This window comes from Schistocerca piceifrons, chromosome 2 (assembly GCF_021461385.2).
Source record: "Schistocerca piceifrons isolate TAMUIC-IGC-003096 chromosome 2, iqSchPice1.1, whole genome shotgun sequence".
In the NCBI taxonomy this organism is placed as follows: Eukaryota; Metazoa; Arthropoda; class Insecta; order Orthoptera; family Acrididae; genus Schistocerca; species Schistocerca piceifrons.
In genome coordinates, this window is record NC_060139.1 from 1,066,373,915 (window position 1) to 1,066,390,794 (window position 16,880).

General features: G+C 39.8%; 1 protein-coding gene across 2 annotated transcripts in view; it reads right to left on the reverse strand.

Annotated features, from left to right (window-relative positions):
• Nucleotides 1–9,520, reverse strand: part of LOC124777890 (26S proteasome non-ATPase regulatory subunit 1) — a 361,280-nt gene extending 351,760 nt beyond the window's left edge. For both annotated transcript variants that reach the window (XM_047253435.1, XM_047253434.1), the window contains exons 1-3: nt 9,360–9,520; nt 9,013–9,130; nt 4,263–4,432 (exon numbers count right to left, since the gene is read on the reverse strand). In XM_047253435.1, the coding sequence (XP_047109391.1) occupies nt 4,263–4,432; nt 9,013–9,130; nt 9,360–9,378 (307 nt within the window). In that variant the 5' untranslated portion in view covers nt 9,379–9,520. The remainder of the gene's footprint in view (nt 1–4,262; nt 4,433–9,012; nt 9,131–9,359) is intronic.
• Nucleotides 9,521–16,880: the final 7,360 nt, after the last annotated feature.

Below are 16,880 nucleotides of genomic sequence, written 5' to 3' on the forward strand. Positions count from 1 at the left end.
AATCTCATCTTGGCCCTCTTGCTGTGAGGACATTATTTTAGCTAGGTTGCATACTGGGCACGGTCATTTTCGCCATTGCCATTTGTTAAGTGGTGCTCCCCCACAATTTTGTGCTAATTGCCCTCAACCTTTGACGATCTGCCATTTCCTGGTGGAATGTTATGGCAAAGGACATTTAACCTTTATTTCAGGATTTCCGTTTCTCTATGGTATATTTTATAGATCTTTCTCCACATCCCTGTTTTTAGCTGTCTTTCCTTCTGTCAACTGAGCTTAACGTGTAGTTGTGTTTAACTCCTGTCTTTGTCTTAATGTTCTATGGTCCTGACTTAGGCGCATATGACCCTAGTTGTTTTTGTGCCCTAAAACAAAAATAAAACAATTGGAGACAGAAATGAGAGATAAGAGCCCACAATAATGAGTACTGGGGCTCTGCAAATACTGAAGCCTGTAGTGAAAACATGATGCTCCATACACTGGGCTCTGAGTCAGCATTCATTCTATGTGATGTCAATGAACCACCAAGCTGTATTATAATAAAGGATATATACCTGAACAAGAAATACAGGGTGATTCAAAAAGAATACCACAACTTTAGGAATTTAAACTCTGCAATGACAAAAGGCAGAGCTAAGCACTATCTGTCAGCGAATTAAGGGAGCTATAAAGTTTCATTTAGTTGTACATTTGTTCGCCATTTCAGCCAATAAAGTTTTTGGTCCCTTTTCTTCGAAGGTGCTACTGTAACTGGACTACAGTATCTGGAGATGTTAGAGAATTGGCTGTTCCCTCAGCTCGAACAAGAAGCACAACAATTCATATTTCAGCAGGATGGAGCGCCACCACATTGGCACTTATCTGTCCATAACTACCTTAACGTCAACTACCCGAGGCGATGGATTGGCCGCCAGGCAGCCCGTGACAGAGCACTTCATCACTGGCCTCCAAGAAGCCCTGATCTTACCCCCTGCGATTTTTTCTTATGGGGGTATGTTAAGGATATGGTGTTTCGGCCACCTCTCCCAGCCACCATTGATGATTTGAAACGAGAAATAACAGCAGCTATCCAAACTGTTACACCTGATATGCTACAGAGAGTGTGGAACGAGTTGGAGTATCGGGTTGATATTGCTCGTGTGTCTGGAGGGGGCCATATTGAATATCTCTGAACTTGTTTTTGAGTGAAAAAAAACCTTTTTAAATACTCTTTGTAATGATGTATAAAAAAGGTTATATTATGTTTCTTTCATTAAATACACATTTTTAAAGTTGTGGTATTCTTTTTGAATCACCCTGTAAATGTCCAGATTATTCCCAAATAAACCACAGTTTTTCCCAGGTGACAATACACTACATTCCACATGAAAGTACACTTTTACCATATTAAGTGACAATATACTTTCCCTCAGATCTGTAAAACTTATCAGTCCTTTCAATGGGGAAGGTTTTATACATCGGCGCAGAACTTCCTGCCACTTTAGGAAATGAAACCAAGAAGAAAAAAAAACATGTTTTGGAAAGATCTTCGACACGAGCGAACAGATACACAGCACATTTTCCTATTACGAAAGTATAAATACGAATTCTGCCAAATACAGTGCAGTAGCTTCTGAAGCACTCCAATCAAAACTGAGATGTGCTTATGTCAAGCAGTCACAGCTCACATCACATTATCCTGTCAGCCAATGACAGCAGAAACTAAGAGCATAGGACACATGACGTAGTCAGCTAATAGCAACACGACCGCTAAATAGCACGAACACACAAATAGGAAAAGTTAATGATTTATAGCTAAAAGAAAAGCTCAACTTTCTCACACAATACTGGTCTATTTTAGCATGTGTTACCCTTTAAGATATATCAAATACAAATATGCCAGTAAAATTCTAAATAATGGCATAAATGAAGTGCTGTTCCTAAAAGTGTCAAGTTTTGAATGAGAGTCAAATGCTCTGTGATTTTACAAATTAATCACCCCCTTTCACACTTAGCAATTCTGTAGTGACGTAACAAGACTGTTACGCCACACGGTAGTAGCCAAAAGAAAGACAGGCACGCGTACACACACACGCCGACGGGCGTGAAGTCTGGAACATGAGAACTTATAAATGAATAAGAAGAAAAGTATGTAGATGCTTTTTACTTAACTTTTATTTATCCTTGGAATACATCTCTCTTGAATACTCGTAAGCTATAGGCACTGATACAATGGCTCCTTGTTAGTTCGTAGCCATTAACTTCTGATGGCTATTCGGTCTCTCGGCTAATGAGAGAGAAAGGCTTCGTACAACTGGGCGATAGCTAGGTTCGCGTACAACTGGGCGGTAGCTTGGTTCTCGTACAACTGGGGGCCGAGTCCACTCTCGTATCACGAGACCTGCCTAGGTGGTGGCGCTAGGTCTGCGATCACAGTGGCGACACGCGGGTCCGACATGTACTACATGGACCGCGGCCGATTTAAACTACCACCTAGCAAGTGTGGTGTCTGGCGGTGACACCACAAATTCATTTGCTTAAAGCAAATTTACTTTGAAAGTAACACTTCTAAAATCATCATTCACAATATTTTTCCATGACCTGTTAGAAATGTGAATAGTTATGACATCATGCTCATCGAAAGCCATTTTTTGCATTGCATAGTCTTCACCCTAAAGCCTTTCACACATTTCGGTGTCAGCACAAACTTGGGTGTGGTGTGTTTTGTTGTTGCCAATGGCACATTTTCTTTGCAACTAAAGTTTTATTTTGGTATTATTCACTCGTTTATGTTTTATTGCTGCAGTATTATTCTTCAGTAGTGGCTAAAGTAAAATTCTTTGTTGGAGTATCAGCTCTTACCTGTCAAAATTACAAAACTAACTGAACACTAAAACAATAAAAAACTCTAGGAATTCTGAAATATTCCCAGGTTTTCCACAATGAAAAAAATGTACACTTCCTGGGGTGTATGCACCCTGTAATACTATGCCATCTGAAGGCCTATAACCGAAACAAGTTTTAAACATTTTTGTTTTGAATACTGATATAGCAGTATGCACCAAATCCACTCCTGCATCTATTGTAATACTGACAAATTAGTTCCTAGTCTACTATTAAGTTTTAATTAAACTTTTTACAACACCATATTGCAAACAACAGCTGGTCAATTTTGAAAGCATTATTATGGATCTGGTTTACAAGAATATCAAGATGCACTAATGCATTTGATAAAAACATAGTAAATAACTCATTAAAAAAATTAAAAAAATTGTTTCAACCAAGCCCCTAGTGAACTACATGAAGTAGTTCTAATCTTGCACTCAATCACCACCGTCCACTAGGTCAGATTGGGGTCAGAATATTCACAGCGCACTTTCAAAGAAACATCCCAGCCTTAAATGATTTATGGAATCTATGAAAATCTAAATCCAGATGGTCAGTCACGGATAAAACCACTGCCCTCGAGGATGAGTCCAGAGTCTCACCACTCTCACCTCACCTGGTTGTAACCAGTAAATTACAAAATACAGTCAAAAGCCAAGAGCGCTCTAATAGCTTTTGGTGGCTTTTGGCTGTCCGTCCTCTCCATTCCACAATTTAGACTGTAGTTTCACCTCTAAAGCATACCGGCGTATCCCAGTTCGGTCAGTTGCATCACATTGCCACATGTCCTTTGGATTAAGCTTTGTCAGTCTCATCCTTCCCCAAGTGTTATTGGTCCAGATAAATCAAACAACCCACACATTGACACTTGGCTTCTATGTATGCAGGTTATCATCCCAGATGTTACAGTCCTATTAATAGGAGATGCCTAGCATTCCAACAATGATTTAACACAAAACCTCAGTAGGCCATCTCAACTGTGGCAAGCATGAAATACTCATGTGATCACACTAGCAAACACTTCTCCAGTAACAAATAGGCATCAATCCTCGTGAAATTCCCTCTGAATTTAAGTGGCCCTTAGTCTACATTTTTTAAACTGATGGTACTTTCACCATTTTCATGTACTTTGTGGCACTGGTTACTTCAGATAGCTGGCAACAGACAACTGTGTATTGCACACGTTTGAAAGTTTTGACAAAGCCATTGCAGTAGCTGCATTATCATTATCAACAGTTGTGTCGCTTAGCTAAGTTCCTCTTTAGTCTAAAAAAATTTACAACACCACCAATCAATTCTTAAAGACACTTTCGTAACAACTGACAATGCAAGAGAAATTACAAGTGACATTTAAAAGAAAAAATGTGTGGGCTGCCACCGTTACACAAGCAATGTCTTACCAATAGTCGTATCCACGTATTCACTATGGCCATTAACATCAAATAAGTCTCCAGCTCCTAAGGCGTATGTCAAGGAGTCTTCAAATGATCCCAGATGATAGTACACCTTGCTTGCCACCAGAGCTGCTAGCTCATGTTGGTTGAAGCCCCTGTCCTCGTGAAGAATTTCACTAAAGTGGATGACAAAATGCATTAATATTTATTTCTGACAAGAACACAGATCACAAAAACACCATATACAATCTTTGTTTTTTCTTCTTCTTTTTTTTTAGAGACCACCACCAAATTTACAAATTTGATTTTACACAAGGAAAAGTAGCACTGTATTGAATCCTGCAATGTGCTGTTTAAAGATAAATTAAATGGAGGCAACTGCAGTCACATCTGACAGACAGTAATTCAGAGGGTATTTTTTGATGCAAATTGCTCCCTGGCTTTAAGAGAAAAACACTAACAATCAATAAAATTGTCTGAGGCTCAAAATGAAGTTGACTAAGCTGTAGCTACACGAAATCATACCTGTGCTGCTGTAGTTAGCTTCCCAGCCCATGCAATTGTTCAGGAAATGTGAAGTTGCCATACTGCACATGAAATGTGCATTATTAATCTTCAGAAAACCCACCCTAAAAAATGCGCACCAACCTTTATACAAGGTTTATCCACAAATATGTACCATTTCATTCTATTGCCACCACAGCAATAGTGTCACAGATTTGCACATTCACACTTATCTCTGGTTCATTGTCTTTCAATTGACACCGTTACAGCCAGAATGAGTTATGTTTACACTTGCTTGAGAATGTTAATGAGAAAATTCATGAAAATGGATGGTTCACAATAAAAATGCTCTGAAGTGTTTCCATAAATTTCAAAAAATGTTTTGCACGACATTGTCACAAGTTGCTTAAATTTCCGCAAATTGTGATCCTGTTGGGTTCCGAAAATGCAGCAATTTCGCAGTGTTTTGACATTTCTTACCAGATGGTGTGATAATATTATGAGAAGAAAAGTTGCTACTCACCATATAGCAGAGATGCTGAGTTGCAGATAGGCACAACAAACACACACACAATTAAAGCTTTCGGCCATTAAGGCCTTCGTCAGCACTTCACTGTCCGCCATCCCCACTGTACTATCCTTCCCCATCCCAGCCTCCTCCTTACCCCCACCCAGCCGTCACTCCCATCTGTGTGTGTGTGTGTGTGTGTGTGTGTGTGTGTGTGTGTGTGTGTGTGTGCAGCTTATCTTGTAGACCACATTACTGGTTCAGGATAGTACAGTGGGGGTGGCGGACAGTGAAGTGCTGCAGGTCAGATGCAGGCCAGGGGAGAGGTGGGAAGGAGGAGGGGGGGACGGAAAAGGAGAGACATAAGAAGACTGGGTGTGGTGGTGCAGGCTGTGAAGTAGTCATTGAAATGAAGGATATCATATTTGGCAGCATTTTCAGCAACAGGGGGGTCCATTTGTTTTTTGGCCACAGTTTGTCAGTAGCCATTCATGCAGACAGACAGCTTGTTGGTTGTCATGCCTACACAGAATGCAGCACAGTAGCTGCACCTTATCTTGTAGACCACATTACTCGTTCCACAGGTAGCCCTGCCTTTGATGGAATAGGTGATGTTGGTGACCGGACTGGAGTAGGTGGTGGTGGTGGTGGTGGTGGTGGTGGTGGTGGTGGTGGTGGGAGGATGTATAGGACAGGTCTGGCATCTAGGTCTATTACAAAGCTATGAGCCATGAGGTAATGGATTGGAAGCAGGGATTGTGTCAGGATGGACGAGTATATTATGTAGGTTCGGTGGATGGTGGAACACTACTGTGGGAGGATTGGGAAGGATAGTGGCCTGGACATTTCTCATTCCATGGCCCAATGAGAGGTAATCAAGACCCTGGCAGAGAATGTAATTCAGTTGCTCCTGGGTGGTACTGAGTTATAAGGGGAATACTCCACTGTGGCCAGACGGTGGGACTTTGGGAAGTGGTGGGAGACTGGAAAGATAAGGCACGGGAGATTTGTTTTTGTACACGGTTGGGAGGACAATTACAGCCAGCAAAGGCTTCAGTGAGACCCTCAGTGCATTTCGAGAGGAACTGCTCACCACTGCAGATGCGACGACCTCGGGTGGCTAGACTGTACAGAACGGACCTCTTGGTATGGAATGGGTGGCAGCTGTTGAACTGGAGGGTTTTTTGTTTTGTTTTGCTGTAGGGTGCAAAAAACAACTGGGGTCATAAGTGCCCATGTCGGAACTATATAACAAAAATACAGAGAGGAGGTAAACGACTATTGAAGTGAAGGTATAGCTGGTGGTTAGCAGGTTTGATATGGACAGAGGTACTGATGTAGCCATCTTTGAAGTGGAGGTCAACTTCTAGGAAGGTGGCTTGTTGGGTTGAGTAGGACCAAGTGAAGCAAATGGGGGAGAAGATGTTGAGGTTCTGGTGGAATGTGGACAGGGTATCCTCAACTTCGATCCACATAATAAGGATGTCATCAATGAATCTGAAACAGGTGAGGGGATGACAGAGATGAATTATTATACATAATCATGACTGGTGATTAAACATGAATTTGTCACAACATTCCAGAATAGAAACAACAGCCGATAGAGTAGAGGCACTCCATGATCCCTCCCCACCCCTCAACCACCCCCCCTCCCAAAAAATAGAAAAAAAAATTATGTCTGCACAAAATAATCAAGCATGCTGTGTTCTGTGACAGACAGGACATCAGGGCATTCTGCTTGTTGAGTCCCTTCCCAGAGGTGATACCATCAGTGGGGTTCGATACTGTGAAACATTGAGAAAACTTCAGTGCGTAATTCAAAAGATTAGGTGTGGAATGCTCAGTCATGCATTGTGTTGCTCCATGACAATATATGTCCCCATTCTGCTGCTGTCACTCAAAACCTTATTTAACAATTTGGTTGGGAGCAGTTCACCACGTAATCGCGATCTCGCACATCTGACCACCACTTTGAAGGGTGATTTTGGATGAAGGCACTTTGACAGTGACGACGATAGGGGGAGGAGGGGAGGGGGGGTATTCAGCAGTGGGTGTCTTCACTGACTGCATCTTTCTATGAAGGATCTAACCTTTACCTCAGGCTCCCAACAAGTCAGTCTGTCACCACAACCAACATTCCAAAAACCAACACGGATAGCAAAAAACTATCAGTGTTTGTATATATATACACATGCCACATAATCGTTATGTAATGCGATGAATCTGCCACCTGATATTCGTACGTTCAGTTGACCCAAACAAAGAAATTAATCATTCATTCATTAACAAACCCAATTTTGATACAGTTGCAACAATCAGTAGCCTACAAAACACTATAATAAGTCGATTTCAATTCAAATTGGTACCAATATATCCTATACACATATCTAGTTTAAGGAAAGAGCATCACATAAAAGGAAATTTAGAGCATGTTAGTTGTGATATCTAAACAATGCTCACCAAATAGATACCACCAAGAACCTCACTAACAAATTAAACAGTAAAATTTGACCTACACAGGATGCTCTGGGAGGTATAACTACTTTGGCATTACAGAAGAGTCTGATCTACCTGCCTGCTTTGATATGGTCAAAATGGCTACTTCCAGCAGTAACAAAAATGTTTTGTTTGTGTATAATATACCAACTACTAATTTAATGTAACTAATTTTTGCAGCTGAAGACAGCATTTTTCCACCTAATCTAACTGGAAAACTCGGCAGGAACACTACATTAGAAATGAACACAATTAGGCATATCTAAGAATGACAGTGCTACACCTAACCATGTAATGGCAAACTATTATTGGAAATTAATAAATAATGAAAGCAAAAAAGTGTGAAATGGAATTTCTGTAAGACAGTTGCAGTCCTCAACTGCATCCATTTTGCTTTCTAAAGGCTGTGGTCTACAGCTTTCAATAGATTCAGGAATGACTTCTTAGAATCACAACAGGCTACTTTTTTTAAAATTTACAACTAGTTTCTAAAACAGATCATCTAGTGTCAAAAGTACAGCATCTATGGGTGGTTTGTTGACATCACACATACAAATAAGAATTAGGGAAAATTGGGGTCAAACCCCATCAACAAGCAAGATCAGAGACAAATGAGGCGTAAGAGCCCACAATAAAGAGTATCAGGGCTCTACAAATACTGAAGTTTGTTGTGGAAGTATGATGCTATACACAATGAGCTCCACATTGGCATTCAGGATATGTGATATCAACAAATTGTTGTTCCAAGCTGTATTGTAATATTAAGCCAACTCAGGACGTATGACTCAAACAAGTATTAAATATTTTTCTTTTAAATACTGACTTAGAAGTATCAGCCTGTTTGAAGATATCCCTCCTGAAGCTATTGTAACATTGACAGATTTTGGTTCCTGACCTATCGCAAAGCTTAATTAAAACCCTTAACAACACCATACTGCAAAAAACAGCCGGCCAATTTTGAAAGCTATTTTAGTAGGGTATGTTTGACAGTCAACAAACAAGGCATCTATGAATCAATTTGCGAAATTAACGGCACTGTTAGTAACAAAATATGTTTTGTTTATGTGTAATTTACGACTTTCTAATTTAATTTAACCAATTTTTCTAAATGATTGCGACATTTTGCCACCTAATCAATATGCTGAAAAATTTAGCGACAGCTAGTAATTCAAGAAAATTTTCAGATATGCATTTCTGTTTAAAATTTTAAATATCTAAAACACGGCAAATGTTTATTAAAGTACTTACATTTTCTCTATTGCTTCTGATATTTCTGGCCAAAATTCGTCAACGATTAAGTCGAGTTTTTTCAGTGCGAAAACCTTGAGTTCCGGCATGGGTTCGTCTAACAGGGAAATAATCCCCGCTGCAAAATATTATCAGAATTTAAAAATAATAAGTATACAACCCAAAACGATGGAGTACTGTTGTATTTCAACAAGCCCCATCGTGTTTACAAATGAAGCTCGTCATGACATTACGTGACTTGCAACTTCGTTAGAACTATTAATTGCTAATATGAAACTAGCTGTATATTATGCCAGAATGAAATGTCATATATTTGATTAGTTCCAGCATAAATAACTTATACAAACCTGCTGATGTTATATTCATTACTGCTGCTTAGTTTACACGCCTACAACCGAACACAAACTCTTTGCACGGATTACAGCACTACAGCTGAAACACAGTTGCTACATAACAATTGAAGCGCTGACCAAAGTATTTACTGTGCAAGGTATCCAAAGTTAATATTTTAGATAGACAAGTACGACCACAGTCTAACATAACAGTCGCGACACTTCGCCTCGATTTTGTTGCCTTCAGCGCCAGCAGCGCCCCAAGCGGCCGGTAGGTTGAACTGTGAGTTCAGCGCGATCGTGAAAGCGAATAGTGATTGTTTATTTTGATTTATACAATGGTTTTTACCATCGGGAGCGTTTGTAGCGCAATAAATTGCAGCAGCAACAGGAAGAAGACACCGCAGCTGTCTTTTTTAGGTTTCCTAAGGATCCTCAGAGGTAAATACCATCATGTTACTAAACTGTATCGTCAGGATTCACTTGCAAACTGTATGTGTATAAATGATGACTGTTTCGTTTTAGGAGCACCCTCCCCGGTTCTATGAAGCCCTCTAAATCCTCGAACGCCATGCACTCCGCCTCGCCTTCCGCATCCGCCTTCCGTCCCCCACGCGCATCCTCTATGACCTCATCCCCTTCCCCCACCTTCTCCTTTTCCTTGAACACATCCGCACACTATATATTGTCCGCCGCCTTGATCCCCCTCACCCCCTGGTGTCTCCCTTCCTCTCCATTCCCAACCAGTTGCCGCGCCTTTACCGTTGTGTCCCTCCCTCTCTCCATCTCCACACCCTCCATCTCCTTTCCCAACACAACTTCCACCGTCTACTCCTCCCGGATGATGAGCTTCGCCCTGACATCTACCTTTCCTACCAACTCTAACCCCCTCTTCCTGCCTCCTCCTCAGGGCCCCCTCTCCCCCCCTCCCTCCTTCGGAGCGGATTTCCCCTCCTACTCCCCCTCCATCTCTTGTGCCTTCTTTCAGTGTCTCTGCACTCCCTCCTGCCCTGTCTTCCCTTTTCCTCTCCCGCCCCATGTTTCTCCTGCCTCTTCGTGAACCCACGGTTGCCCCTCCTCTCTTCATCCCGCCGCTTCCCCAGCTGCCCCATGCTCTCCCCTCCTTTTCCATCCTCTCTGACCTTTCCCTCGGCGGGTCCCACCTGGTAGTTTTATTCTTCGTCGTGTGTGTGCTCGAAATGGGTTTTAAGTGTGTTGTTTCGGAGTGTTTTTAATACTGTGGCCCACTCTAACCTGTGCATGCGCATCCAGGGTCTTCTCTGTGTTTTAAGAATCGCCAACTGTGTTTTATAACTTTCTGGTGACTTTTTAACTGTCCCCAATGAACGTCTACGTGTCAGTGTATTTTTACCTCCATTTTCTCCCCTTACTCTGTTTTATGTTCCCCTTTTTATCTCCTTATGTATGTATTATTTTATTCTTGTTTTAGTTGTCATGTCACTCGGCTGAAGAGCGGCGGATTGTGCTGCTGACAGCCCTCCCCTGCCCATATGGGGCAGGGGAATGAAATCACAATAAAGAAAAAAAAATTTAGGAGCAGAAAATGGCTAGTTAATAGCAGACGAGAAGACCTTATGAGGAAAGACCCAGTTTACCTGTATAATAATATTAGGTTTTGTTCGCTACTTTTCGAACAAAACCAGTTCATGAACGCAGACGATAACAAACTCGTGTGGGATGCAGTACCCACACAGTTTGACATTCCAAATAAGCCACCTCAGCTGACGATGAAGAGGAAACTGCCAAAAAGATTTGACAGTCAATCTGAAGCTGTAAAACAGTCCTATGACACAGAAGCAGCGAGTTCCACTCTAAATGTATCAGTGCCAGATTCGTGTGAATCATCAACACAGACCTGCTTTGACGATGAAGTGGTTAGATTAATTGCAGCTGTTCCTGTCTTACAAAAGCGTGTGAAGTGTCAGAATGTGCAGATCGCTAGACTTCGAGCGAAACTATTATGGGACAAGAAAAATGCCTACAGACAGGTTGTTTGAAAATTATTCAAATATTTGGTTTTTCGTGAAATGTAATGCAATCAGCTCATTATAATGTTTTCAGTATATTTCTCCCACTATTTGGCAGTTGCTTGTCCCACTTAGAATAATATAAAGATGAAGGTCATACTTGTGACGACCGGCGACAATGACAAACACAGTAGGCCTACAGAACGATAAACGAGCTGTCGATCGCTTTTGCATGTAGAGGTACATGTCTGTCCTTCTTACATGTGAATCTGTGCGTTTATATTCTTTTGATATCAACATGGTTAGCTGCAATTCTGTCCAATGTCACAAGTGTTTCTTCACGAATGTGTTGTGGCTTGCCACGCTATTCATGGTTTTTGTCCATACTTGCGCTTATTTTAGAATCATTTTTAGAAACATATATGCCTTCTGATACTACACAAACTCTTGGAGGCAAGAAAATAACTCGAATAATTCGGAAATTACGTAGGAAATGGACGCAAACAAACATTATGCTTACGACGCGTCTGACGTTCACCTTACCTGCCGCTTGGAGCGCTAGTTTCGCTCCATCTGTCAAACGGTAACAACTTTCACAGCAGTGAGTGTCGCGACTGTTATGTTAGACTGTGGTACGACCACGCCTCCTACTAACTTATTACCAGTATATTAAATTATAAGAATGGTTTATATGCAAATAAAAATTTAACTTCTTTAAATAGTCATGAAAATAAGAAGTCAATAAAACTAAATTATCACGAGAATTCTTAATATGATTACTTAGCCACCTTTTAACCGAGCAAACACAACCGAAAGCGCAACAGAGAACAACAATTCTGGATCTTTCGTTTTTGATTGCAGTAAATAAGAAAAATGCGCTTTGTACTCTTACAAGTCGTGTGTGAGCAATTTTTAAAATAAGATCAAAACTTTACATAAACTGAATAGATAGTGGTTCAATAAGAATAGATGGTGGCCCATTCGGGAAAGGAGGAGGTCACCTCACCCTTCCCCTCTCCCGCCCTTCGACGTGGAGGTATGCTCTCACGATCTATAGGATACTGAAGCTCTTCTGAAAATGAGCATGAGAATGTATTAATCGTCGAGTTTTGAGACAAAACGCACACTGAAACGGATTGAAGGGCAAAAGAAGTAAGAGCTGTCACTGCTCAGCAACATCAACAATAACCAGCAAAGAACTTATGTCTTGCACATTTTCTTCAAATGAAGAACCAAGTTCCATTCCCAACAGATGTCTTTCAAGCCGTTATTAGGTGATAAATAGCAAATAACAATTGCAACAAACACAAAATAGTCCGACTGAAAGCACTTCTCAAATAAATATGACTATATTATATAATCAGAATTAAACCAATAGATATTAGAGTGATGCAGGTGCTCCTTTTATGTCTTTTTTGATGATCTCAATGAGAATGTTGGTAAATATTATCCTATGGCTTTAGGTAAAGTACTATCCACAATAGATTTTGAATACAAGTATATAAAATCAGGAATCTCAAGACATTGGGAAAGAAAAGAATTCTAATGTATCAGTCTACAAGGTAGGTGATTAACAAATTTGCGGAAGACAAGCATGCATATGGCAAAAAGGTGTCAGCACACTTACCAAACCACAGAGCACATTGCCAGGGACTTTCTAGAAATGACACTGAACTGACGAAGCAAGAACTGAAAAAAGCTGTTCAGTCTACCATTCCTATCACACACGTGCATAAGATGATGAACAAATAAACCAATTATGTACAATGAGCAACATCCCCCAATAAAAACATATAGTCGCCTTTGAGCCACAATTTCTGCCAAAACATGTAACAGTATTATGGTACGAGGTGTAATGTTAGGTACTACATACCATTAGTGAGACAATTGTTCCAGTATCTTCAATGTGGCCATCTTAGTAGCCAATGTCAACAGTCAGTGACTCGATAAAATACATATGGAGCGAACCAGTGCCAAATAATATGCTGTGTATACTGTAAAGGTGCGTTTATACCTGTTTCACTTTCAAAGCATAATAGGCAAGATGCAAGGGGGTGCATGCACTGGTGTAATGTCACACATGCCCCTGATGTGTGTGCATAGGCCTCCATGCACAGGTGCAGGAGACTCCCATTTCAGTCAGGGCGAAACGTGCTACATTCATGCCTATGTTCACAGTTCCCTCCATTTATTTTTTTGTGTGATTGTCACTGATAGTGAAAAGATTCAGTTTTTTGTATGTTTTTGCATTAGCACAATCGCTGATGGAGCTAATGAGAAACAAATAGAATTTGTGGAGAATAATCGTTGTTTTCCTTGTTTGTGGTTCATCAAGTCTGAATACTACAAAGACGTAATTACGAGAAATTACTGTGTACAGTTCCTGACAAATATGTATAACATACCAACAATGAAGGAAACACTAAAAAAAGATTCGTTCCTGCTTCACATGCGTACATAACGACTACATGTCGAAAAAGAAAATTTGTTCCCAAGTCGTTGATGTGCCAAAAGCGTCCTGGTTTCTCTGCGAGCCACTGTCATTTATTCATAGTGGAGAAGTGACAAGGCCTGGCACAGAAACTTTCACAACTCCATTGGGGAGAGAGGTAAGTTTTCATCACTGTAAAACTACATGTTTGCTGTCGCAAGTCATCACACAGTGTCGGAAGTGAATAAATATTATTGTTTTCATGTACTTATTTATTGTAGGGTATGCATGGCGACAAGAGTGAGGACTCTGATTGCTTCACAGATGATCCTGTGGTGGGCTGGGCTCTGAAGCTTACCGCGCATTTCTCAACAAATTATGTAATGCGATATTGTAAATGTCTTTACGGCAATACCTCAGTGTTGTCACAGCTCTATAGACAGATAGGGAGAGGGATTAGCCTCACACAAAAAACACAGAACACATATTTGCGACAGTCGTACAACACAATACAGAAAAAACAATAAAATTTATGCTGACGTCTAGTCAGCTATTCGCCAATATAGATATACCATAATCTCCTGTTAATGAGCACCCTTAATGGGTAATAAGGGGTAACTCGTTACAGGGACATGACTAGCTTGAGAGCATTCTAGCAGTTCAATGGATGGAACTAATGGAATTAGCACACACATTATATGCATGTGCAAATAAGAGTAGACACTACTTCTAAACACATCTGTGTATGTGCACTAGAGGGGCTACAACTCGCGAATGTGTAGAAAGGGTTACTCATAGCATGCTTTCTGTTTGTTTAGATGTTTATTTATTAGCCTTTCAGAACATCTACCAAGCAGCTGACTTCGTTAATTGAAGTTGTATATGTACATTTACCTTTTAGTTTTTAACAGTTTCATTTGAAAAATATTTACAAATTGATGATTTTCATTATATAATTTACATTCTGGCATATCTCATTACATGTCTACGCAATCATACATAGACAAATGCATCCCCTCTCCCATTATATCAGCATATTAATTACAGAAGTTGAAATGTAACAGTTTATTTTTCATACGATTTCGAAACTAATTTGAACTGTATGATTAACTGTTACATCATTAGGTAGGATACCTGTAAGTAATTTCGTCCTTAGATCTCTGTAACGTAATTTTCAGTAACTTTGTATCAAAATACTCATCAATATATTTTCCATCCATTCATAGAAACATGCATTCTCAGTTCGTCCAATTGCAATTACTGTTTTTATTTATGAACAGTCAAGCAACAAAAGAGATACCAGATATACTGTACTTATATTGTTTCAAACCTGTAACAACTCTATTTATCATATTACCAGCTTGCTATGCTATTGGCTAACATAACAACATGTAATTACATTATAATTACTGTAATTCGTAAAATGAAAGCATATTAACAACGAAAAAAAGTGTTTATTTGGGCCACTGTACTTTTTATTGAAATTTTGTTCACACTAAAAAATTATGTACTCATATTTGAAACAGGAAACACTGTAGGAATATTTAGAATAATCCAGTTTCAGTGTAATTAACAAATATGTAATTAGCATCGTTTATTTGTATCATATCATTCATTTTTCCACGACAACAAGATATATGTAATCATTTTAATGTCACATCCATGCATTTCTATTGTAACCACTGGATGATAACATCTTTTGTATGGCTCTGAGCACTATGGGACTAAACTTCTGAGGTCATTAGTCCCCTAGAACTTAGAATTAGTTAAACCTAACTAACCTAAGGGCATCACATACATCCATGCCCAAGGCAGGATTCGAACCTGGGATCGTAGAGGTCTTGTGGTTCCAGACTGCAGCACCTAGAACCACACGGCCACTTCGGCCGGCATCTTTTGTAATTAATAACAACTTTTGTAACAGTAATTAGAGAAATATACTACACACAACAATGCATTAGTTGTCAGCGAGAATATATAAGTCCCATTAGACAATGAGTTGGAGGCCCTGTATGATGTAAGATCTTGAGTAGCACTCTGTGATGTAATAAATGTTACACCTGAAACGACAAATGACTTCTCACATATTTTGAGAACCATGGTGTACTCTGGTCCTTTCTTACATAAAAAACTTACAGGTAGCATCAACTGCAGCGAAGCAACGAAATGAAGATAAGTTCTGTTCAAAGTTTATTACTTTGAACAAATTGAGCTATACCCATCACATTTCGAGATCATTTGTTTCAGCTACCATTGAGGAAGGTAATCTTCTGTAATGATGTTTACTTTGAATTAGTTTCTGTTTACAACGTTTACCCCTAGAAAGGCAGATACACTGCAAAGTACACACATATTCCTCCAGTTGCACATTATGTACATGGTATATATACAGTTCATGTGACTGAAAAAGCATATTGTGATTATACAGATATCATATTCTCATTTACTAGTAATTAGTGATTTCTTCCACATTATACATGTCCATCTGGTTACTTTGAAGGTATTCTTCTACTGAATAATACGTCATATTTTAGAACCACACCTTTAATTCTGTCTGCCTCGATAGCTGAATAGTCAGTGTGACAGACTCTCATGCTGGGGATCTAGGTTCGATCCCTAGTTCTGACGGGGTTTTTCTCTTGGTGGGAGGACTAGACTGGAGTTTACTGAGCCTTGTGATGGCAATTGAGGAGCAGCTACAAGACCAGAAGGTCGACAAGAGCTGGGAGTGCTGTTTGCCAACCCCGTACCCCTCCACACAGCATCTGCTAATGAATGACTGAAGGTTTTTACTGGTTGTCGCATTTTGTTATACATCTTCAGACTTAAGTGTTTGTTCTTATTATGTGTCAGTGACAGCCTTGAATATGGTATGTAGTTTTTGCTGGTACTGTGCATATGTACATTACATTTTTTGAGTAAATTTCTTTATATTTCTTTGACATATATTAAGTAATTATACATATAACAACATTGGAATATCATTATATTAGGTCGATTGAAGTGTTTCTTACATGATTCTCTAGGATCAGTCCTTGAATAAATCAGACTGCTTTTTTCCACCACCTCCGAAACACAGTTTATACCTAGTTGATTTCCGCATAAGGGTACCATACA